The sequence below is a fragment of the Melanotaenia boesemani genome, chromosome 2, assembly GCF_017639745.1.
Source record: "Melanotaenia boesemani isolate fMelBoe1 chromosome 2, fMelBoe1.pri, whole genome shotgun sequence".
Taxonomy (NCBI): Eukaryota; Metazoa; Chordata; class Actinopteri; order Atheriniformes; family Melanotaeniidae; genus Melanotaenia; species Melanotaenia boesemani.
The window spans coordinates 18,075,667-18,102,296 of record NC_055683.1 but is presented as its reverse complement, the minus strand read 5'-3'; the positions used below and the strand labels follow the sequence as shown (position 1 = coordinate 18,102,296).

Genomic DNA, 26,630 nt, shown 5'->3' with positions numbered 1-26,630 from the left:
CGACGCACTGCTTCATTTAGATGTTTCACAACTGAAACCTAAACACCACTGACTCATATGATTATATCCTCATCAGACTCAGAGTTAAGTGAAGATAAGTTGTAGTTTACAGAATTCTGAGGTTTCTTACAAACATAGCTAGGTTTGCCAATTATCTGGGATGATAGCAGCATTATCACTGAGGTCAAAACAAATGCCAGAAATATATTTTACTCCCTCTAAGTGGTGTAGATTAGTCAGCTGAGGAAGTAGAAGATTTTAAAATTCCTTTTTATAACATTAGAGAACACTGCATGAGCGCTGGAGTATCTGCACATGCAGGCTCAATCCAGAGGTGAAAAGGCTCAGAAGTTGGCACAGCCGCTTACCATGCAGCATTTATATTTCCAGTATGGCACCAATGTTCCTTGACAGATAATGTAAATGCTGAAATGGTCAAAGTTTGTTTCCTTTAATAGGATTCTGTTGAGAAAGTCTCAAAACTGTAGTTGGAAGTTACATTTGGTCTTATTTAAGCTGTAACTCATCAATAGTTAGTCTTTATGAAGACAAACACCATCTGTCAGACTAACTCCTCAAAGCTGCTGATCCACTGTCAAATTTGCCAGGAGAAAATCTTTGCATCGTCTCAAGAACTCTGCTGATCCTTCTACAATTTCGCAGTCAGCAGTTTCACATGATTAGTAAATCCGAGCTGTGGTCATACTGTACCTGGAGGCCAAGCATGAGAGAGAAACTGATTTGCTGACTTGTGTCTTAATAGGTGGCAGTATGTTGGTTGCACTCCCTTTTGACTCTTTGTGACATTCAACAAAATGTTGGAAATGTTGGTCCATATTGGCCTGACAGCATCACATATTTGCTGCAGATTTGTTGGCTGCACACCCATGATGAGAATCTCCCATTCCACCACATCCCAAAGCTGCTTTTTTGGTTTGAGATTTGGTGACTGTGGGGGGTATTGGAGTACAGTGAACTCATTGTTATGTTCAAGAAACTAGTTGGAGATTATTTAAACTTTATAATATGGTGCATTATCCTGCTGGAAGTGGCCATCAGAAGATGCTACACTGTGGTCATAAAGGGATGGACATGGTCTGCAGCAAAACTCAGATAGGATGTCGTGTTTAAGTGATGCGCAATTGGTCCAAAGAGGCCCAAAGTGTGCCATCACCACCAGCCTGAATCATTGCTATAAGGCAGGATCCCTACTCTCATGTTGCTTATGCCAGATTATGACCCTACCATCTGAATGTCACAGCTCCAATCTTCTTTTTTTCCAGTTTTGGTGAGTCTGTGCTAATTGTAGATTACGTTTCCTGTTCTTAGCTGACAGAATCAGCACCTGGTGTGGTCTTCTACAGCTGTAGCCTATCTGCAAGGTTGAATGTGTTGATCAATAATACACAGTTACTACTAAGGTGCCTAAAGTGTGCCAAGAAAATATCCCCAACACCATTATACCACCACCAGTCTGAATAGTTGACACAAGGCAGAATGGCTTTGCAATTTCTTACTGTGTACACTAAATTCTGACCCTACCATCTGAATGTTGCAGTTGAAATGGAGACTCGTTAAACCAATTTCCATTTCTAGTTTCCATCTACTATTGTCCAGTTTTGGTGAGTCTGTGCAGGTTTTGTTCTTACTTAGCTGACAGAAGTGGCACTCGGTGTGGTCTTCTGCTGTTGTAGCCCATCTACTGCAAGGTTTGATGTGTGTTCAAAGATGCTATTCTGCAACCTTTTCTATAACCAGTGCTTATTGAAGTTACTGTTGCCTTTCTATCAGCTCCAACCAGTCTGCCCACTCTCCCCTGACCTCTGACATCAACAAGACATTTCCATTTAAAAACCACTGCTCACCGGATATTTTCTCTTTTCCAAACCATTCTCTTAAATCCTAGAGATGGTAGTGTGTAAAAATCTCAGTTGATATGCAGTTTCTGAAATACTCAGAATACACTGAGTTGCTTCCATGTAGTTGGCTGATTAGCTACAAGCAATTAAACAGCTGTACCTAATAAAGTGGCTGATTAGTGTAGATTCTGTCTACACAGATAAAAGTATTACGTCTTCAAATTTATTAGCCATTGATTAAAAATGCTGAAAAACAATTATGTGTAGACGTGGATTTGATGAGCTGCTGCAACATAAAATGTACCATGAAAGTGTGTGCACATTCTTGTCTCAGTACACCTGTGTTGGCCAGGCTTGAAAAACTACAGTAGCTGTCTTGAAGTCAATGTTTTGCTGGAGGACATCTCACATCCTTTCTCCTCCACACTGGAACAGCTAATTCCCCTCACACTGCAGCTCCTGTTGCTGCTAACTCCCACTGTTGGCCTGAGGAGGGAGTAAACATCATTTCTGTTCTGACACGCATCCTTACAGCTGCCTGTCGGACCGGAGCTCCACCAGGGGAAAATAAAAGTGCACAGAAGCCGAGCAACCAGGTGCTCTCAGAGCAAGACACTCAACCCACCTGTTGGCAGCTTCAGACCTGTGAGTTCCTCTTATTGTTTTTGATGAGGTTCACAGTTACCTTTTCACAACCGGAGGCATGTAGGGTCTGTAAATACCCTGAAGGTGTGTTGATGTTGTTCCAGAGCTTTCACTCTGCCAGCATGAGATAAATATTCAGAGAGGAAGTGAGTCATCTGCATCTTATTCTGTATTTTCTTTGGAAGTGGACTGCCCACTCAAAAGAGATTAATATAAGGTGTGGCTATAAGGTAATTGGACTAATGCTGGTTCCAGTCTTAAAAAGCCAACAGCTACTGCTCAACAGAATAAATGTTTCATTTGTGAATATTTAATGAGTGATGAGTAGAAAAAGACTCACACGATTTAGAGTTTGGCTATTAATAAAGAAAGGTAGGATCTTATGGGAATGGCAGAAAAAGAGAGAGAGAGAGAAAAACGTGAGAAACTTTCTACCTCCAGCCTGATGGTGACCTCCATCTCTCATTTGGCAAAACACACCCACACTGCACCTTATTATGACCTGGTTCTCTCTCTCCTTCACTCTCTTATCTACAGTATTCTTCTCTGGTTTCCCTCTCCTCTCGCAAGAGCACAGATTGAGCCAACACGACCAAATGGTGCCCTCTAGTGGTCACAAGGTGCAGCTTGCGCTTATCTAACACAGCCCTCGTCTTTTCACCTCATAGTTTAAATTTTTCTACACAGTCTTCCACAGTCATTGTTCTCTCTTCCCTTGCCTTACCCTCTCATGGAAATATCCGCTAATCTCTATATACACTGTATCTAGTTTTTCTCCCCAGCTGAGTGCATTATTTCATTAAACTAAAGTCTAATATTTGACCATGAATTTATAAACTTAGTACAGAAGTTGAGGAAATTTGTGTTTAGTTGATTATTTATCCCATTTAATAATACCAGCTGGTGTATCATACATCACTGAAAAGCCTGATTAATCACCTTTACAACGAGGTATAACTTGTAAGGATTGTGTGTCAGTAGCAGCTGCAACAGCTCGGCAGACATGCTGGTCACCAGTCTCACCAGTGAGTGACTCACTTCCTCTCTCCACTCCCAAATTCTGGAGATACTCCATGATGATCCTGGCTCTGTGAGGGAGAGTGTTATCATCCAGGAGGATTAATAATGAGTTTAATAATAATACAGCTGTGAAGAACATTGAAAAATATTTGGGAGCAAGTGAGTTTGATACCACTGTTCTGCCACTAGAGGGAGACAAAGCTACATAAGTGTTCATGGCTGCCTGGTAAACTGGCAGTGTAGCATACACTTACTGTAGTACATATTATGTACAAGACAAGAGACTTTCTCAGAGTTAACTCTCTAATCTGAGTGTTTAGCCTGCTGTCATGTGTAAAAATAATGTATTCATGTTAACAAAACAACGTAACTGGCAGTGCTGTTATACAGTGAGCCACATTGAAAGAAGGCTCCTTTGGGCTTCAACTGAACACTTTCTATGTAAGTTTATTATTCCTGTGTCTTCGTGGATTTTTGTCCCTCAGTCCAGAGAATGATGAGACTTAAAAAAATGTCTGTAGTTGCAAACTTGCTTGGTTTGCTGTTTCTCGGTGTTCTACGAAAAGTGATCTGTTAAAAAGGCAACCTGTCACAGACTTGCCATAGAGGACTTGAACACTTATTTTCTTTTTTGGTGAACAAACAAAATAAACATTATTTTCTACTGAAAATCTGAGTTTTGTAATTGATCTCTACTTGATAAGAGATGTTTCTTGACCAAAGTCTGTTTTTCTTCGGCTTATTCCGTGCATTATGTTAATCTTTAGCTCTTTTCATCAAAGCTCCACCCAAACTGGGAACCGGGAGAATAATATAAGAGCACTTCCTCAGAAAGTGTTAAGTAGCTAAACTAACTCATTGTTTGCCACAAAGACTTGACTATGAATCATAGGCGGCAGCACACGGGGCACATGTAAATCACAGAGACACGACAAAATGAAAAATTGGTTCCTTGAAATATTTCCTGTTTGATTTTACTGGGCTGGGTCTTTTTTTGTTTGACATGCAGAGCCACGTGAACACACAAATCACAGATTATCCTAGCAGTGATGACAATGACATGCATTGTGCTCTCACTGTTGTCAGATCCTGGACTTGTGTAGTTAATGGGCCATGCAACAAAAGAAACTTCAAACAGTGAGGAATATTACTCAGAGAAGATTAAATAACTAGAAAGGGCACGTGCATCTAAGCATGAAATGGTTATCATGTAATATTATGTCTTTGATCTGGTTGCTATTCCTTTAATGTCTTATAATTTACTGGTCTGTCTCAGTCTATCCCTGTGTAATTAGTCTCCTCTGAGGGATGACTTTTGCATGGCACAGATATTCCAACAATGCCAAAAAGTTTCCACTTTTGTCATTAAAGGCATGTCCACACAGTAAATATGAAGCAATATATCCAATAATGGCCTTTACATTAGATTCAGGCTGCATAATGTTTTGTCTAATAACATTTTCAGTGTCCAACCCCTTCTCGTCCTAAACTGGAAAAAAGAAACAATGAGGAAATTTGTCTCTTTGCTGCAGCCACTGGAAGTGATTGTGCAGAGAAGAGTGTTACTGCATGTAATACACAACAAGTTGCCACCAATAAACATACTAGCAAACCAAGGAGGACTTCAGACAGAGGCTTCTTCAACTATTATGCAAAAAGAACCACTACAGGAGGTCATTATGGCTCACAGCAGCAGCCTTAAAAAATGACTATCTACAATGTCTATTATATTTATAATAATGTTAGTTCTTGTTCTTTTTAAATTTTGTTTAACAATCAAACACAACAAGATTATTTCCATTGGGATGCTGATAAAAAAGGGTCTTTAATCTCGTGTACAGACATGTTTAGACTGATTGGGCATCATAATGCAAAGTAGCATGAAAATCTCAAAGTCAGACTTTAATAGAAATCCCACTAAATCTGTGATAGAATCAGTAAGACATTAAATTATCTGACTGTCATAAAGGTCATTGTAAAAGAAATGCAACAAAATGTAAGAAAGATTTTTTAAAAATGCCATTAAACTAAAGCTAAATCCTTGCCATAAGTTTTTATAAGTTGACTTAGCTGTGGATCCTAAACTGAACCAAACAACAAAAAAATCTTAAATGAAAGTGCAACAATAACTGTTGCATGTTAAGCTTATTCCAGTATCTGAGGTAAAAGTCCAAACTTAGTAGGACATAATTGCTTCCTGCTCACTCAGTCATGACACTAAAGGGTTTATCCAGGGTTATAAAAATGAGATACTGTCTCCTCAGCATGTTGGGACATGATTAAGAAACACAATGCATTGTTCCCAATGGTTATTGCATGCCACATCCAGAAACATAAATGTAAACAACAATTGGATCAGCAACAATATGTCTGATACTAATTGGCTAATGTTCTGGAGAAGAAGAGGAAAAAAAAAGACTGAAGGCTCATGTATTGATCACACAAAGAAATTCATCCCTTAGCTTTTTTTTCACTTTCACATGTTTACAGTTGTGTGCAGAAGATGACTGCGTTACTATTGACAACTATTTAAAGTACTCTGTGCTTGCTGCCCAGTAGTTAACTAGATAGTTCGATAATGATCAACAGGTATCCCTCATACCTGATTTCCATTTCCAGACATGACCATCTGCATCTCATTCAAGATAAGAAGTATTATGTGGTGCAAGCAAAGAACTGTTAATTTGTTGCATGTTTTTCTTTATTTCAAATCTTTGTGCTAATTTAAGCTAACTTGGTCAAGATTCATTCAACATCCGTCAGCCACCACGAACACCCATGTTTAAATTTACATTTAACATGTCACAATAGCCTTTAACCACACACAAGCACAAATTAACTGTTGCTTCCAAGTTTTTTTTTCATCTTTCCTTTTCTGTACATTGCTGAACGTGGCTTTTACCTCTAGTCACATGACTTTAAAAACAAAACCAGTTGGGTTCAGCTGTAAACCTGTATGACTGACTGGGTATCTGCAGGCACAAAGCCCAATATGGCAAGCCGCCATAAACCATAACTTTGATTATAGTGTGTGGCAACTTTGGAAATTGACATTGAGTGCAGTTCAGACATACATTGTCTCGTAAGCAGACACATTCCAGTCTGCATAATTTGTAAAGGTTTAACTTGTTAGGTTATTATAGCCCTTCCCTGTCAGTACATGTTTGTAGTGAGTAATGCCAAAATAACTCCATATTCAGCCAAAACAGACAGAATCTTAATCTTTTATCTGTGCTTAATGATCCTTTACTTTTAAGTCTACAGTGTCATTGGTTTGAAAGAACTACTCAAGATTAATAACCTGTCTAATTCACATGAAAATGCAAGCGAAACTTCAGAGTTACCTTCTATGAAGTTGAATTAGAAATTTATAAACAAGTTTCTAAAATGTGTGTGCGTGTGTGTGTGTGTGTGTGTGTGTGTGTGCGGTCTTGTACTTACTGTAAGTGCTATACAGACATCCTCTTCTTTCAAAATTCAACATTATTAATATGGAGAAGTGTCATTTCCTTATTTTTATGGTTTCAGACACCCAAATAAGCTCAAACATGCAGTCAGTGCTCCGTTTGGACAAACTTGGACCGAAACCTATTGACTATAACAAAAAACACTGATTTAGTAACTGTTATAGCTTATTCCCCATTTTTGTTAAATGACCAACACACTGACGTCATCTTCACTTCATCTTTTAGTTTCTTTGAAAGAGAAAAATGGGACTCTGGTAGGTTTTTGGGTACTTTTCTGTGCATTTTTATAGCACATGAATGTGGGCAAACACAAAATGATGCTGCATGGTTTGTCATTAAAACAGCTCCAACTAGTAGTCAGGAATGATGCTTTAAAGGATCACTAGAAACAGGAAAAACTGGATAATTTAAGTGTACGAATTTAACAGAATTACATGACGAGTTGAGTCAATGTGGAAAAAAAGGATAACCACAGATCTGTGATGTGTGTTGGTGTTTCTGAGTGTTTTTATGTGGGCATATTTGTGGGGGTGTTTTACAAAGGTCAACTTATTAGTGTTTGGTGGAAAGATAAGCAGTGTTAACACAGAGATGAGTGTGTTACTTTAACCGTTTTTATGGTCATGAAGCCAGGTGGAGTGAAGATGTTTCACACATACATGGGCTTAGATGATTATATTACATAAAAAAAGCAACTGTAAATGTATTGATACTAATAATGACAGGTGGTCAGTAGGATCAGGAGTTATGTTCGGTGTTAGAATTAAATCAATATAAGAGCTGAGAAGAAATATGTATCCAGGCTTGGTGATGCATTCAGTTTTTTAAACATTTTTTTCCATCAGTGTGGAGACTCATCATTGTAAAGTGTCTTTAATGAGCCAAAGTCATGCCACTACAATGTGAGTTTAGTGATGACATTAAGGTTTAAGGTAGGACAAGGTGGACGAGGTTTGAAGAAGAAGGGTAAAAGGAGGGATTCATGACACAAAGAAGAATGGGAAGAGGTTAGAGAGGATGTAAGGGATAAAAAAAAGAGGGAAGATGAATGAAAGGGTGGGAAGAGTGAGGGTGGATGAAGAGATTAGGGAGAAGTTGGAAGTGGGTAAGTTATGGGGACGCATGCATGAACAGATAAGGATAGAAAGGAAGAAGAAGCTAGTTGAAGAAGAAATAGTTGAAGAAGCTATTTATATATATATATATATATATATATATATATTTAACAGATAGTACAGCTTTACTTTCACTTTCACATTCCTATAAAGCTGCCATTTATCAAAACAAGGCTTTAAAAATAGAATGACTTTGCCACATATATGTACACCAAACCTACACTCAAGTAAACCAACAAAGTGTAATGTACATTACTGCACACTCACACACACATTTCTTCACATTGTCACATAATAAAACTGTGTTAAGAGGTTAAAACATCAGTCTGCAGTTTTTCTGTGTTTGTAGGAAATTATCAGTGATTTTAAATGCATGTGAGTCTTTTTGTCTGAGCTGATCACGTGCTGGAATCCAGCCAGGTGTGCCACGGTGTTAAACATTTATTATTCAACTGGCATTGTAGACTTACACTAAGTAAAACAAGATGTTCTCCACCCATTCCTTGAACTCTTCAGCAACTGTTTTCCCAGAAGGAAGGGGGAAATAGGAAAAGACGAATCAAAAGGAATCCTTGTCTGAATAAAATAAAACCGTGAATAGATTACTATAATCGTTAGATTTCTGTTTCAGTCTTGGACCTCGCCTCTCCAAACATTTCACACCTACCTTTATAAATTCATTTAAATCATTGTGTTTATGGTTACACTGAATTTGTATTTAGAGGATGAGGTTTTAATCCAACTTTCTTTCAACAAAAGATGATTTCAGATTTTCACCTTTTATGTGGCTGCTGAGGTTTTGGTTAAAATCCAGGCTTCTTTCTTCGCCCTGACTTCAAACTGAACAAATATCTTCATCCTGGAGGGAGTTTATCATAATATTCGTCTTCACTGACCTGAAACTGTGTTTGTCTGAGGCTACAAGGCCAAAATGAATTTAAAAAAAAGGTCAGGTTGAAATTAGACAAGGCCTTTATCTCGCAGGACATGACCCTGATGATTAGCAATATCATTGTTTTCTCTACAGAGGCGCCATTTGGTCCCATTACAACCTATTAATCAAGTGCTTGTATGTTTACTCTGCTGTGTGCTTTCCCTTGTTCAGAGAAGCTTGTCAAGGTTGGTCAAAACCAATAAAACAAAAAAGAGAAAGACTACCAAAACACTATTTACTGGCAAAGAAAAAAGAAAAGAAAAAGAAAAGAAAAAAGAAAAGGTTTTGATTTTTGTTTTTTCAAATAGATCACACATTAAATTGCTTTTCAAATGTTTTTTTTAAAGAATAACTCCATCATTAGAAACAAAATGATAACCTCTATGACAGATTACCAAAAATGTTCTAAGCCATTTCCTCACATCATTGTAAAACCCCTGAGTAATGTTTTTGGTACGTAATAAGTCTCCAAATCAAGAGGTCAATGACTCAAACTTGTCTTTATGAACTGTATCAGTTCTCCCACCCACACATTAACCAAAAGGCCATTAGCGGAGCCTTTTTCTTAAATTATACAGCTGAAAGTAAACACCTTAAATAACAGCTGTAACCCCAGTCGTTTAAAGTGTAGGAACATAAAGCAAGAACTAAATTTGGGAAACGTGTCAAACATACAAATTTAGGCTACTACGATAACAGTTAGGTTACTTTTAATGTTAGTTTTGCACACTTGAAAAAAAAAGCCCACAGTAGGCAGCACCACCCACCCGTTCCCTCCTACATGAATAAATGAATGAATGATTTTCCCTCAGCCCAGCTACATAAAACTTGTTTAGAGATTCAAATGTTACAAGACCTTATGAAAAAAGATAACTTATAATTTTTTATAAATATCTACTAAAGGAAATCTGTTGTCATATTTAAAGATTTTTGATGATTTTTTTTTTCTTTTTTTAGGTTTCAAAATAAAGAAAAACAAAAAAACCTTTGCAAAAAGAGGATAGACAGACTTTCTTCTTTGGGATGTAGATATTTGTGGAAAGTTATGTTAAAAAAAAAACATTTTTCAACCTAATGACAAGAAAAATAGATAAAAATATATATATTACTGGTACTTTTAGTGTCATTGTGTTGTGGAAATTCAATGCAATTATTCCATGAAAAAAACCTGAAATATTGCTAAAAAGCTGCATTTGTTTTTATATCTATTATTAAAAACATTATTTAGTTCTTTAGCATTTTTAGCCATGGAATAAGAGCCATTGTGAAAGGTCCAGAGAACCATTTGCAGCTCTGGAGACGCAGGTTGCAGACCCCTGGTTCATCTAAACTGCAAAATACTTGTATTCCTCCACTACTTCATCTCTTTTCCCAGGATGCTAGCTTTAGTACTTTGTTTACTCCTTTATTTACATTAAGACTACATTTAAATCTACGTCATTCATACTTTGATTGGGCCTCACAGATGTAGAAGCTGCCCCCACCATAGGCACTAATGCAACCCCTTACTATCCAGGCTTTTGAAAAGGCCAAATACTGTCAGGGCCACACACATGAATCACTCCCAAACTCACACTACACTGCTCCTATAGAAATTATAGAATGAGACACACCAAGAGTACATCACCCCAGCAATCACACTGCCGTCACACACAGGCAGTGATTTCTTAAAATGTTACTCTGTCCGTGCAATGATTTTCAACAAAGGATCGTGTCTGTTTTTAATGCAGTGCCACCTGGGTTGGCGTCCAATGATCGGAAGGTTCTCGTTTCTCCCTCCCGCAGTTGATCTGTCGTTGTGTCCTTGAGCAAGACACTTCACCTTCCTTGCCTCCAGTGTTGGCATTGCTGGTGTATAAATGAGTGTGAATGTTTGGTGGTGGTTGGAGAGGCCGTTGGCGTGCATTGGTTGCCACATTGCTGTCAGTCTGCCCAGCTCTCCATCACCAAATATGAATGAGGGGTTAATAAACAATAGAAACTATGTAAAGCACTTTGGGCACCTTGAAAAGGGCTATATTAATCTAATCCATTATTATTAAGAGTATGAACAAACGCTCGTTTTGATATTTGTCATTACTGCATCAGGACAGACATGCATATCAGATTTAAGTGAAAATGCTCAACAGCTAAACCTCAAGTTCTGCACAAGCTTGTTAATGACACATAAATCTGAGCAAGGTGAGACAGAGCAAACATCTAAAACCATTACTTGTGATCCCACCAGATGCTCTGTAGCACATTCTAGGAAAATACATGACTCATTTCTTTTTGATGCAAGCCACATCAAGCTAGCTCTGCCTTCTGGATGTCAGACATATTTTATCAGAAAAATTAAGAGATTTGAGGGCATTTTTGTAGATAAAACATAATGTGACGACTCCTGACTTTATCAATCTGTGGAACTAGATTTAGAAAAAAAAAAATACAATATTAACTATGGATTTAAAAACAAAATATGTTATTGCAGCTCATCTAGCCTGAAGGAAAATACCAGAGCGGGTGATGGAGAGGACATGGTGTTGGAATTAGCTGTAGAAATTTTGGGGAGGTTGTGACATACTAGAGAAGTCTCTGCCCGAGTTAGAGTAATAGTCAGGGAAACACAGTTTATGCCTTTTCTGAAACACTTTTGGTTGGATATAAACTACACAGATGACTTAGCATGTCTACATTGCTAAATAAATATGTTGCTAATTAAGCTAGCTTCAAAATTACAACAACCGTTGAGTACTTACTACACCTTAAGCATATTATTTTGGTTGTACTTTTGCTATTTTGCCATAATCAGTTTGAAGTGCAAGAGTTTTAAGTAATTTAAAGTACGGTATTGGTACTTTTATGTAAACTGACTTCTGAACTTTCACATGACTGCCTCACATGAGCACATTGTGCCTGTACCATGAGTTAACCGTGCAAATTTCAAAACTCCCAAAAGGGCATGATGAAAGCCAAAGTTTCTTGTGATTTTTCTGGTTCAGTACTGATCACCAAAAAAATAATACAGAGACTGACTCCTCATGAGACCTTTACTTCTTCCTGTACCAACACACACATCAGCTTTTACTCTTCCTAACTGTGGTCAGAATATGAGATCAGCAAACACTACCATGTGGCTAATTTTGATAATAAAATAATTAAAAGGCAAAAACAAGCATTTGCCTTGGTTGGTGAATCCACCTTGTTAGTAAGAATTGTGCATTTTCCTGCGATTCAGGAAAAAAAAAAAAGTTCACCAGATTACCATCATGACAAGATCAGTTTGTTTCTTACTATCACAGCTGTTAGACAGGTTTCTGAGAACCAGTTTCTGTTGACAAATTCAGAGAAGAGTCTGAGGTGTTTTGGGAATTAGGAGTTGAGATGTCAGATGTAATTCTTCTAGGTAGCAGCCCTAAAGATATGGACACATTTTCTGCTGGTTTAAACACAACAAGTGAAAAAGTTAGCTTTTAAAAATGTTATTATAAGCACAAAGAAAAAAAAAATCAGTTTGTGATTATTTTAATTGTTCTGTTGTATTGCTTTATTTTATTGCTCTATTATTCTTCACTTTATTTTATTTTATTTTGTAAAGCACTTTAGGCAGCATGGCCTGTTGGAAATGTGCTATATAAATAAACCTGACCTGAAACAAAGGACAACTAGTATAGACAACTGAGAACATAAGAAATTATAAAGTTATTTTAGATTATTGTTGGTTTTATTGTAATGTCAAATATCCATAAAAAACAGAAAACAAATCCTAAATATGTTCATCTACAGCTCAGGTAGATTATCAGTGGATATTCCTGGAAGAACGGATCTGAAATAAAAGAAAGCACTCTGAGGGTTTTTTTTTTTTTTTTTTTTTTTTTGTCTATAGCAACATTATAAACATACCATTATGCAGGAATCAGGAAGACAGTCTTACTTTCACATTTACCACAATTGCGCTGAATAATAGGGCGTTTATCCTTACGTTATCTTAACTCTTTAACAAACATGTAATGACAGGTTCTTTGTAAAAGGGAAACAATTCTGTACATATCCTCATGACTATATTCCCACCTTACAATAATCAGCAGACATTTACTGAAATGCAGCTGGAACTCTGTACTTCCACTTTCATCCTAACTCATTGCTGTTTCAGCTGATGAAAACAGGAATTAAATGGATCATATTTATTGTGTTTGAACTTTAGATAAACACTTATTAAGTCCTACTGGTTCTTGTTTTTTCTGAAATCAAATAATATTAATGGCAGGACAGTAACAAAAGAAACAGTTATGGTTACACAGCATATAATGGTTATTTTTGGCTGATAACTACACAGAGTGAAAATAAAAATGGAGAGAAAATTTTTAAAAGCTAATAATACACTGTTATAACACACTGTTTAACATTACTGTAACATCTGAAGCCAAAAAAATAAAGTCTTGAGTTAAGGTTTGTGGCAGTTACATGTATTTTTATTGCTTAACAGTTAACAGCAGCTATTCCCTGTTATCACTAAACACAGTGAATATAAAGAAAGCAAAAGTATGGCACAAAACATTTGCAGATTGTAATCATTTTGAAAGTGTATTCTGTTATGGAGCAAAGCAGATGGGGTAGGCGGCTGACCTATGGCTCAGCTTACTGTAACACTTGTGATTGTGCTGATAATACACATAATACTGTGTCAGCAAAGCTAATAAAATACTACTGATGCAGATGGCTTGTTGTAAAAATGTAAAAGCATTTAGTTTTTCTTGTAAATCAGCAGGTAAAAAATAATGATGAAAAAACAAAAAGACAAAAAGAAGATAATAAAAGGGTGTAAAAAGAATAAAATTATCATTTGATCAATATTACCTTAAAGGTTTTAGGCTATAAAAATCAGACAGGCCCGTCATGACAGGTTTTTAACAGCCGTTTCAAACCTGGTGTGATACAGAATTAACTTGACTCATTTATTATCTAGTAGCAACACTGCCACCATATGTGTGAAAGTTATAAGAGGTACATAAACAAGAAAGAACATTGTTGTTATTACTATTATTATTATAAGTTCGGATATTTCCCCGCGTATATACAAGGAAGAGGAAATGCTTCATATTTTGATATATGGGACCACATCTCATGCATACAAATGATTCATTTTCCACACACAAATGTGTTTGATGACACATTTACAAAGAACCACGTATCCTGTTGATTTTACTACTGTCTGTATCACAGGTAAACCTGGATGAAACCTCATCTGTTGCTGTTTTACTTTAAACTGCAGGTCTACAGCACAGGTCGATGAACTGAAAAGTGAACAGTAAGCAAGTTTAAAGAGCTCAGCATGAACGGATCAGCTTGTTCCTGCAGTAAAGAGTGTGTGCTTTGACATGCAGGCTGATTATCCGCGACGGTTGACCAGCCACTGCTGACAATTAGCATGCACAGGAATCCAGACCGAAGCCTCAAAACTACTTCAAAAGTTTCTCCCCCTTTAGCATTTTCCACCAGCATTTGCCAACAAAGGTTTCCACACTGTATGTTCTCACGCAAAAGAGAAAAACCAAAAAGTTTTATTTCACATCTAACATCAGAACCCAGATCAGTGTGCAGACTTGTACAATTACAGTTGCTATATTATTTTATTTTTCTACATTTATACATGCATCAACAGCATATGTCTGTTTATATACCACACAGTCTCACTGGTCTGCACAACACCTGCACAGAGACACAACACACTTTGGCTCTGTTACAGTCTGTCCCTGTTTCACAGAAATGAAACTCATGGAACATGCGTAACAGTCCAGATAAACACAAAGGTGCACAGTCATACACACGCAAGATAAATGTAAACACAAAATTGCACCACAGAGGACCAGATGATAGCCGTTTGAAATGCAAGAATCATGCACAAAGTAAATCTGTTACAGACATGCAAGACGAAGGGGAGCGGCAGTTAGCATGTGTTTCTTATTAGGTTTGAAACATGAGCACACTGCTACTCTTAAGACCACAGAGCAGAGCAGAATATCTAACAAACTGCAGCTCTGAAACTCCCTCCTTACATTTGTATGCCTCCTTATTTTAATTCGGCTGCATTGATTCAACCATAACAGTACAAAGGGATCCAAACATATCCAGAGTGTCTATTATAAGTAAACCTTTTAGTAAGTCATTTGCATGCAATGAAAGAGGCTCATACCAAAATTTTAATGCTTGGGGGAGGGGACAAAACTATGGAGGGCCTCTATCAGCTGTGTCTCGTTTCACAGAAATGGAGAAGTTGTGTAGTCCAAGGGTTTACCAAAAAGTGGCAATGAATGAAAGCATCAGATTTACATGGTGAAACGGCAACATTTATCTGAAACACATCATCTTCACACAGGTTGTACAAGCTATCATATGTCTGCCTGCAGCTGTATCTTTAAAGACATTAACAGCTGATCTGCAGTTCCTTAACTTTCACTTTATCTGACCGGCTCTTTTGTAGCATAACAACATGGTTTCCTTGGCACGGAAATTCAAATTGCTCACGGTATCCACCAGTGGAGTCTTTTATTAGTCCTGGATATTTTAAAACTGACTTTAATGGCAACAACATGTTGCTGCATAACAACAAAAGTAATCACAAACTCAAGGGAGGCAGTTAGGGAGGATGTTCAGAGTCTGGATTTTGTCCAACATTAGGCTGCAATAGTGTAACTTAAGTGTGCACTGTGGTACATCATTAAAAACCTTTAGTGAAGCTGGCTGTTAAATACATGAGTCACTGACATGTATAATAAATTAAATCGAAGTGCAGCTCACTGTCAATCAAAAGCCAAATACTGCAAGGAAAGAGTTTGTATTAGATTTAATTATTTTAAACTTCTTCAGGTTTATCCGAAATGTGTCTTGCATCACATGCACATGCCATGAAAAGAAAAAAAGAAAGAGAAAAAAAGCCTTTGAGTGTCAAAGTGCAAAATATAAATGTAATCGTACATGTCTGCTTTCGCTTTGGCTCAAGATGCTGCATGATATAAAAAGAAGTCAGCGCAGTCCAGACTTTGCGGCTGCAGGCTGGAATTTAGTGGGAAACATCTGAAAAAGAAACTATACCTCAAAGGGAATTCTAATATGCAATGAAAAAATAAATAAAACGATTCTGAATGAAAATAGACAAATGTGGTTGCAATGTTTTGTTAAAATATCACACATGAGCTTGTTTGAGACGAATCATATCACTTCTTCAGAAGACCCTATAATTAGGCTCAAAACTAAAGTTAAGAGGAATCAGGGCTGGTATGACTTCATTTGCAAGTACAGTCATCTGATTTATTCTCTACTTCTTTTTTTCTCTTTCTTCTGAATTCTAAAAGAGATCATAAACCGAAAAATAATCTCTTCTGCGTGATTAAACCGCACTAACGTGTTGCTTTTGTGGCCACAACAGACAGAGGCGTTGCTAGACATAGAGCTCTACTGGGGCACAGTCCAGAACAGACTTCACTATTAGAGATTGTTGGAAATGTGCTCCAACAAACATGTTGTTAAAAAAAATGTGTGTTCAAGAGTCATGTTTTGTGTTGTACCTGCTGCCTTACTGTGAACGTCCTCTACACTGTCTTATAACATGCAGGCTGAACACTTTTTTGGTGGATGGTACTAAAAAAAACTTTAATGCATGGAATGAAGTAATTAACTAATCATTCTTCTTCTTCTAATTATTATTCTTCTTATTAAATAGCTCTTTATCAAGAAAATTTATCATAAGATATTAAATCTGACTTGTATGCACTAATGGTAGGCCATATAATAATCAGGCTCTGCCTTCTTCATCATTCATTATGACCTTAAAGTTGGGATATTCTCTGTTTCATTTGATTTGATGAACTTCGGATAGCAATTTATCTGTATTGTCCCTAAATGTCCCTAATCTGCTACTGTTATCAGATCAGACTGTTTGTCCAGGTGTGCTGCTCATCTCTGTTTTCAAATAAATCAGGAAGCAGCTGCTTCTTACTTCATTCTCTCTGCCTATCCATTCTTTCTTACAATTAGCCTGGTTTTCCTTTGGGAAAGACGAGACTTTTCACTGTCCAGTCACTTATCTTAGGTTACATAACTCAGGTTAAACAACGCAGGTGTGAACAGTGGCGGTTCTACAACATACAACATAATAACACAAGAAAAAGCTTTCAAGGACTTCAAATTTTACTTTATTAGGATTAGTATTTCTCCCAGCATCTTGTCTCAGCTTCAGATTAATCATAAAGAAAAAAGTTGTGTTAACAGATATTAAGCAGCTAGCTATGATCTCTCTACGAAACCATTGCACGTTTGTACCTCTCAGGTCTGGCATGGATGGAAAAACTCAAGTAGCTTCCTCCAGTTCTCAGACGGTGCATCATCAGTATCTCAGGTTTTAGGAGGGCAACATTTCTTTCCATGCATTCCCTCAGCCACCCCCCACCCATTGTGCACCGTTTTAAAATAGTGAGAGGAACATCAGAGAACACCCATAATTACTGTAAAAGTCCTCTTTACTATTATGTCACCTAACTCCTGTGTTAACTCCTGAGAGGACTTTATTATTATTATTACTACTACTACTGTAAGACATGTTGACATTTAGCTCCAATAAAGAGTTCCTAGGTGTGTGTATCCTAAAAAAATGTTTTAAATATGCATAGAATGATGAATAATGAATGAGTATACCACTGAAAGTTCAGTATGTTTATAGCCTACATTAACATTAAACACAGATCATTTTTATAAAACATCAGATTACTCGAATCTGTCACCTGGATTTCTGTAAACGTCCTGCTGTCATGTGGCTTTGCGGTTTGTCATGAAATTCTCCAAAGAAGATCGGATTTCGTGTTATCAGAACGGGGAAGAGCGTGATGCAGAGTTTCACTTTCGTTTCATAGAAAAACCTGGGCTGCCGCGAAGCAGGGAGGAGCCGCGGTGAAAAACCCTATATATTGTCACATTTGTTTACCAGCCTTCACACACATATGAAAGTAGACGGGTGAGAATCGCAGCCAAGCAGGTCTACGAGCCTCCTCCGGTTTTAAAGGACGCATCTCTCCCCGTCCAAACCGGCGCTGCGTCACGGATTTACCCTGCTGGATTTAAGCTCCGCTGCAGTTTAATGGCACTTTGGGAGTTACAGAAAAGGATCCTTTAACAGCCGCTGTTGTCAGAACAAAACGGTGAGGTTATTTCTACTTTGGAGTTATGCAGCATTGCTGTTATAAAGGGTTTGTGGTGGGGTTTTATCATCATGGTTTTTTCTAAACACCCTTTGCAGGAAAAGACAAAGAAAAAATGTTTTTCTGAAGGGCATATATATAACCTACCAAAGGAAAAAAAAAAAAAAAAAAAAGAAAGAAAAGAAAGAAAAAAAAAACAACTATTTGCATTCTTTCAGCTGCTTTACTTCAAATATCCAAGATTTTCCAGTATCCACAGTTTATAAGCAGTGCTGTCAGGATAAAGCTCTTTAATATAAGGGTATAATAAAAAGGCCTACATTTTGCCTCACCTTTTAACTGTAAGATTTTCTATCATTCGGGTAAATCTAGACAGCTTTGACGAATCACACTTCACATAGGCTGGTTAACTTTTAGCTCAGCAGATCCAGTCAGGCGCCCACGGATCATTGTTTAGTTATTCAAACTATTCCTGTCCTCATAAAGTCAAACTGGGAAGAGGACATTTTTTTACTTTGGGAAGTTCAGATGTCTTTAATGTGGTTCTTGTTACAAGAAGTCTGATTTCAACCTTGTAATGCATTCTTAAAAGTATAGCTGTCCAATGAAAAGTTGCACTACGAGCACACTGAGTGTAAATGTGCATGCTTGTGGCTGCTTACAGAACACTAAATAGGATATGGATGACATTTATGTTAATTATACATAAGCCAAACCACAAACTCCAGTCACATGAAGGGCAGACAGTGCCTCTCAGTGGAAATGAGAGTTAATTTCTAACCTATTGTCAGAGAAAGAACCAGAATAATGCAGTCTTGCATCTTCAAGGCCTTACTTGGTCCTTGTTTAAGGATTTTCAGCTTGTGTGTTGTTGGGATTGGAAATGTTTATTGTCCCATATGATTCCAGAAACATGCTACAAATAATAACCCTTGTTTTCCTTTTTGTTTCTTTCAGAATGTCATTGTGGTGGTTAGAGATGGGAGAGGGTTTGGGGCCTCTCTCCTCTGTAGGATGGTAGCCGACGGCACAGTGGAAGGGAATAATAAGAGCCCTTTGTCATGCTCATCCTCATCACCTCGTACAGAGACGGAGCAGCTTCAGCGCCAGGCCAATCCCAACCCAAACCCAAACCTGACATCTGCGCCTGCCCGCTCTACATATCGCACTCACTTCCCCACTTTCTCCTCTAAAGAAGACTGCAACATCATCACAGACACAGCGGCCAAGCTTGAATGCTGCGGCTTCTACTGGGGTCCTCTGGGAGTGGAAGAAGCTCACCGCATGTTACAGGACGCTCCTCTAGGCAGCTTCCTCATCCGCGATAGCCGGCAGAAAGACGTCTTCTTCACTCTGTCCTACCACGGCAAAACTGGGCCAGTCAGTGTGCGCATCGACTACAAAAATCAGAAGTTCTCGCTTGCAGGCAACGAGCGCTCCTTCCAGACACTTTTTGCCCTGTTGGAGCATTACATCAATTCACCCAAGAAGAGTCTGAGCACCCCTTACAGGAAATGGAAGCCTACATTGCAGGAACTGTGCAGGAAGCGGATCATGGAGCAGTGCGGTGGAAAGAACCAGGTTTTAAAGCTGCCTGTCACACATGTGGTCCAAAACTTTCTGTTGGAATTCCCTTACAAACTGTGACCAGTCTACCATGTAGAGTTTTAACTCTGCTGTTTCTTATTTCAAGTCGGCGATTTTTAACAAATAAAGAATTACTGGAAGTATTGAAAAAGCCTGTCCATCACATATCGAACATTGAGACTGGATCACCATGGTTACAGACAAAAGCAACAGGCTCTTTAATGTTGCAAATCCTTCTGATGCAACATTATGGCCACAGTCAAGTACAGACAGCATCTACTTGGACATGGTACTTAGATAAGAGTTCAGCATTTATTACCTCTAGAGGCTCCACTCCAAGTTGCACATGGACAGAGCATTCTTTGGAAAGTGTTGCATTAAGAAGGAAGTATGCATACAGCAAAGCTATTTCAAAGATAAAGAAACTTGCGGATGCAACTGTGATGGTTGTCGCCCAGAAATGTTACCGAAGGACATTGAAAGAATGGACAGCTGAATCTTTAGAGGCATGGTGGACGACATGGTTAGAACTTTTAAAAGCACATGCACCAGTGAGATACCCTTTTGTAGCAGATTTTAACACTCTAATATTGTTCAATGTTTACATCACACCTGAATGTTTTTCACCACTGAAGGCTCAAATGTGTGTGAGTTCTCACCCTGTAACTGAGGTGTATAGCAAAGAATATCGGATGGCACTGTGGACACTTCTGATATCAACTTGTACTGTACTGTTAGAGGAGATGCACCTCCTATTCAGCCGTCCTCTGCTGAGCAGATGAATGGATTATTTTATGAATCCTTAACTATTTTTTTTACTTTTTTCTTCTATTATATTTTAATAAAACATATTTAAATATACTCTGCTGCATTTCTTTGCCTCTACTCCTGTCATATTGTTTAGTTTTGTCAAAGTGGACTGAGAAAGGAGGAGCTACACACCCTCACAATTTTTTATCGGTGCTATGTCACAGGTAAGAGGACAGACAGGCAGACAGGAACTGTGGAGGATAGTGTACAGTATTGTCACCACAGTGAGTCATCTCTGTAGGGCAGAGGTGGGTGGGGCTGCTTTGGTAGTAAATGGATTGTTACGCTTATACAGACACACACTTACCAGAAACATGAGCAGAGGTGACACATAATGAAGTGTGTGACTGAATGAGTGTGTGTGTACTTTCAACTTAATGTGGACACAGTGCAGATTAAAATTTCCTCAAGAGGAAGTGGGAAATTTTTTGGGTTAGTGGTTATGAAGCGAGACATGTTTGATCAAGGTCAGGGTTGTTGTAGTTTACATTTTTATTTCAGAGTTTTGAACAGTAAACTTAAAGTAAAGATAATTTACAGCATAAAAGCCGAATGGAGTAGACAAAATCTAAGACTTTGTCAAGCCACAATGAACACAAAAGTGTACGTAATGGGTAACTATAGAGACAAAACTACACCACGTGGGCTTATCAAGTTTGAGCATGTGATTCATAAGTATGTGTGTGTTTGGCAAAGATAATAGCTCAGCGTATTCACTGACGCATTTCATCAGAGCCTTACAACTGCACTGAAAACTAGTCATCATTAGGCTAAGGATGTTACACATACAATATGAGTTATCAATTCAAAGTGAAATCTTGCTCCAGGCACTCAGGGCGCTTTTTAGACTTGGATGAATGTGTTTTATGAATCAGTCTTATGCCCATTGTTTAATGTTGCTGGTTTGAGTGGGGCATCCAGTTTGTGATGTCATTCTAATGATACGCCATTCCCGGCAGTTTTGTGTCATCACCTCATTGCAATAACTTGATATAGACGTAAGCAGGGATGAGTGACATTGAAATTTTTCCTGTTGATACAATATCACTAGTTGGTCCTTTTTAATTGATATTGATACCGATATTAATAATTTTTGCCACTTAAAAGAATATCACAAATGAACAGTGTACATTAATATCTGTATTGCCAGGGCAGTATGAAATATAAATTAAATATAAATTTTTGAACGGTTGTTTTTTAAAAATCTAATCCGGGTAAAAGCTATCCAGATTTGGGAATCCCATTTTTCAGGATGGCAAATCACGTAATCCAGCTTACTTTTATAAAGCAATATTGGATTGGATCACCCTGCTCCAGAGTCCCGTTTTTCAGGATCACCAAATTTCCGGATTTCCAGCATTTAAAACAATGTGGGCTTCCGACAATGTGAGAACAACAGATAGAAGAGTTGGTATGGAGTCACTTTAAGTAAGTTTCACTTGGTGACAACACACAACGATCATGAACATCCAACTATGTATAATTGTATGATTTCCCATTGGAGCTACAACAACTATAAAACTAATCTGTTAACAACAACATTGTGGCTATTGTGGAAATATCTTCACAAAAGCACAATTTCGCTCTCTGTGACAATGTTAATGATGAACCTGAGCCACATGGTGAGGAACTGGACCAACCTCTGGCTTTCTGTCAGATTGAGGGACGAACTGGACGTGTAGTGAGGGATGCAATGTTAGACATTATTTGTGACAGGTTCTTTTTTATTATGCAGTGCTGACTGACAGGAAAATCGATTATTTTATGTGTTTGTTATTGAATTTGTTTGGGGGTGTACTTCGTGGGGACAAGATGATGTTATATTTTATTCTTGCTTTACTATGCTGAAAGGCTTAATATGTAGCCTATGCCTTCTTTATCTCTGTAACGGTTAAACAAGTCAGGTGCAGCATTTAAATATTAGCATACGCACTGACTAAAAAGATACTATTATTTGTTCAAATCTGAGGTTTTACCGCAGTTTCCTCCTGAAATCCGCCCTGTAATCCTACCCTCTGTTGGGATCAGGTTGATCCTGTTTTCTTATATCAAGGTTATCCAGATCCTACTCAGAGTTTTTGAACAACCCAAACTGTGGATTTTCATACGGATAACAACCAGGATTGGATTACGTGATCCAAGAGCATTTCGGAATCTGGATTTCCCTTTTGAACAACCCATTTTCAAGATTTGACGCTATCTATGTGAAATCTGATTGGATTACATTTGAACAACCAAGAACATCAATACCTACAAGCTTTTAAAACAGCATTAAATTATAATGAGTAAATTAAAAGTAAGAAAAAACATCTTTTAAAAAATGATAAAATAATTAAACTACAACTGTTCACATTTATTAAATGGAAAATAAAAAATCCAATATGTAAAAGTAATATGATAAATATAATAAAACACAATGAGCAATAACCTGCATTAAACTGGTAAAATATCAAAACCTCATTATCTCTAACAGTATCAGCATCATCATGACATCTGACAGGCTACCATAATCACATACAACAACTGTGTTGTCCAAAACTCTCAGAAGTGAAAAAATGGCATATTTTGTATCAGCAGAGTATGGTAGTATCTCTATATTTAAAAAGTGTCAAATCTGATATTTTGACTGATTGATATCGAAGTATCAGTTGCAGAGTATTGATATATCGCTCCCTGGTCGTAAGTGTAACTAAACAAATACAGTACAATGTTATGTGGTTACTTTTGGTTAAATTGAGCTTTCATAGTGTCTAAAGTCAAAAAACATAAATACTTCATCAAGGTTGGCACAGTGTGCTTACCGTCAAAGGATTTTCTAAACTTAGAGCAGCTAGCAATTACTTTGACTGCGGAGATGCTAATGTGCTAATGCTAACTGAACCAACAGGTTGTTGTCTCTGGGTGATGAATCATTGTCCTCTTTACCATCACTAGTGTATCAGTGGATCGGTAGTTGGCTAAAGCTAATACCTCAGCTATCTGTCATCTCAATCTTTTTGGCATCCACTCAGTGATTTTCCTGCTGGTTTCCTCTCTAAAAGTCTTTCTCAACCAACAAGTTTGGTTTTTGTTAGCAAACTTCTGAGCTTTGTGACTAGAAAGAGTTTCATTTGGATCCTAGAACATAAGGTCCCTAACAAAACCCAGTGGTTTGTCGTTTCCAAATTTGAACTGATAAGAGAACTGGTGAACAAATGAAAAAACAATCCTCTGTCATGAAAAAGTAATGGTTCATACACAGGAAGAAAACAAAGTTCGTGGTGATAATGTCACTTTACAATTTCACTACTGGGATGTGTGGTCTAAAAGGATAGGTACTGTGTTCATGTGCTTGAATGGGCTTGTTAACTTTGAATCACTTCTACTTCACATCTTTTGTTTTTACGTTTTAAAACAAAATGGAAAAATAAAGCTTTACAGACACGTATATTTTATCAAATATGGGCTACCTCCTTTGGTGAAACCATCCCTTCAAAATTCAGTTAGTTAAAACCTACTCCCATGTTGTCTGCTTGCTCACAAATGTTTATCTTATGAAAACCATGACATTTGTGAACATCACTTTGTCACTTAGCTTGATGCAAACTTAATTTATGTTCTGAAGTTGTAACTTTCATAAGCCATCAGTCTTTCCTCATACCTAACCAGACCTCCAACGCTAAAACCAAACCTCAACATAAGTCTTTGTGATGGGGATTTTTTGTCATTCTTTTTACTAACTCTCTCGGGTCTAGACATATGTAATCAAACACATACAGGTGAGTCATACTGATTATAATACTCAAGTTAAGCCAGACTAGTTAAAAGATATGATCTGTTTAAGGAAGAGACTCTTCAGAAGTGACACACATTTTAGATTGAGTCATGACTGTTCAGTACTGAGTGATTTAACTCCTTCTATGGCTGACGTTGGTCATTCTTATTTTTCTTGAGCTGAAATTAAATATAGTCAAGCATAAAATGATAGCTTTAAGTGTGAGTTTTTGTGGCCATAGTGATGACTGAATCATATGTCAGTTTCACTCAACTTCTCTGTTCGCAGGACATTCCCGACTATTTTGAGAAGTGAAAGGTGAAGTGAGGTGTTTAGTGACTCAGTGTTTATCAGCTGATTTCTGTGGAACACTTTACTTGGGAGTTTTCTGATCTTTAATCGTATACATACAACTTATACAGAAACCAAATGAAATCAGACACCTGAACAGAAACAGGTTGTTCTGAGAAAGAATATGGAGAGAATGTGTGACATTATACTTGAGTAAGAAAAATGTAGATTTCTAATTGTATCTCAGAACTGACACAATAGGCCCTGTTGATATAAAACATCTGTTACTTCCAAGTTAGCAGTTAACTGCTAACAGTGTTTGTGTGCCTGTAGTTTCCCAGTTTTCTTATTGAAAAACAATGAGGGAATCGTTAGTCATGTCTTCCTGTTTGCTCCAGCTCTTGTTAATAAAATAACTCACAGCATGATCATCCTATACTTATTGGAAACACTGGATATGTTGGATAAGAGGTACATGTTTTGACAAGAAACTTCCAAAAATGGGCTCTGAAACAATAATCACTGAACTCAGCAGTGCTAGGGTGGTGGGGGTCTATCTAATAAGATCAGTATTTCATATACAACTATGCCTGTAGAAGCATCAATGACAGATATATAAGTATTTTTTCCAATATATATTTGAGATTTATTCATTTATATTAAATCTTTAACCTATTTTAACAAGACTTTTAACAAGAGTACCTTTAAAGTACATTAAAAGCTCAGAAGAGCAGCTAAGCTTTGTTCAGCTAACTATTTTTCTTATTAATCTGTCCAAAAACCAAACTAAAAGGAGAATATTTTCAAATATCCTTTTAGTTACTTTTAGTAACATCCTTAAATGTTAGCTTCATGAAGAGGTGTGACTAAATTGCCTATTTAAACTTACCCAGTTTACCCATTTACAGTCTTGCTAAGTCCGTGCTAAGCTAAACTAGCTAATTTTGTCTGCTGCTATTAAAAAAACAAAAAACAAAAAGCAAAAAAAATAACAGAACAGAAATGCCATCTTCTTTACCAAGGGTTTCTGAATCACACCACAAAATCTGATCCCTGTTTGTTTCTTAAACAGCCTAAATATGTTAAGAATATACTTCATTCAGTGATGTGTTTATTTTATGAACTCATGCACTGGATTCTATGAATCCTTATGGTTATTCACTATTTATAATAAAGCCATTTTAGATGCGTTTGGACAGATACTGTAGATATTATTTGGTTATGAATAAAAATGGACAGATATATGATATAAAAGGCTGATTCTAAGGTTTTAAGTGGGATACAATATGGGATCTAAACAAACTGACGTGGCATTAACTGATTTACAGATTCTAAAAATGTAGGTTTTCCCAAATCTTATTTTATTTCTGTTGCATTACTGAGTACTAACTAAGAAACAGTTATATATCCTTTTTCAAGAGCTTATTTTTAGAGCTGACACAATGTGAAGTGGTGCATCTGTATGCAACTGCACAGACTACATCAAATCTGAGATCTCTACATTCAAAACAAACTAAAGCTGTGAATGTGGTTTAAACACACACACACAGAGAGAGAAAAAAAGCAAAAAAAAACACACACACTACGGCTTCAGTACCAGGAACCTATTCACGTTTACGCACACACAACCAGACTTCCCTGAAGAGAGGAACCACGATAAAAGTAACACATACAGACCACAAGATAACTGAGGGCCCCTGTAGCAGCCACAAACAGGTAAAGGCCACATCAGTTTCTCAGCTTTTAAACGATATTTTTATACTTGTTTATAGATGAGTGGTGCAAGTCTGTTCTGTTTTACAGAAAAGTGGGCTTTGCAGTTTTTAATAAAAACAATAAAACTGAACCATGTAGAGAAATCTGAGTATTTAAAGCCCATTTCCTTACTGAATACTAAATATGTCAGCCTAACAAATTCTGTTCTCCGTGTACAGAATCCCACTCATTCTGTGATGGTAATGACAAACTTCAGTATGAC

At 37.3% G+C, this 26,630-nt stretch overlaps 1 protein-coding gene across 1 annotated transcript; it reads left to right on the top strand.

Moving 5' to 3' along the window:
- Positions 1-17,983: 17,983 nt before the first annotated feature.
- socs1a (suppressor of cytokine signaling 1a) lies at positions 17,984-19,991 on the top strand. The gene is made up of 2 exons (XM_041977397.1): positions 17,984-18,210; positions 19,168-19,991. Exon 2 carries the CDS (start codon positions 19,225-19,227, stop codon positions 19,855-19,857), a length of 633 nt encoding a protein of 210 aa, XP_041833331.1. The 5' UTR covers positions 17,984-18,210; positions 19,168-19,224; the 3' UTR covers positions 19,858-19,991.
- The last annotated feature ends 6,639 nt before the right edge of the window (positions 19,992-26,630 follow it).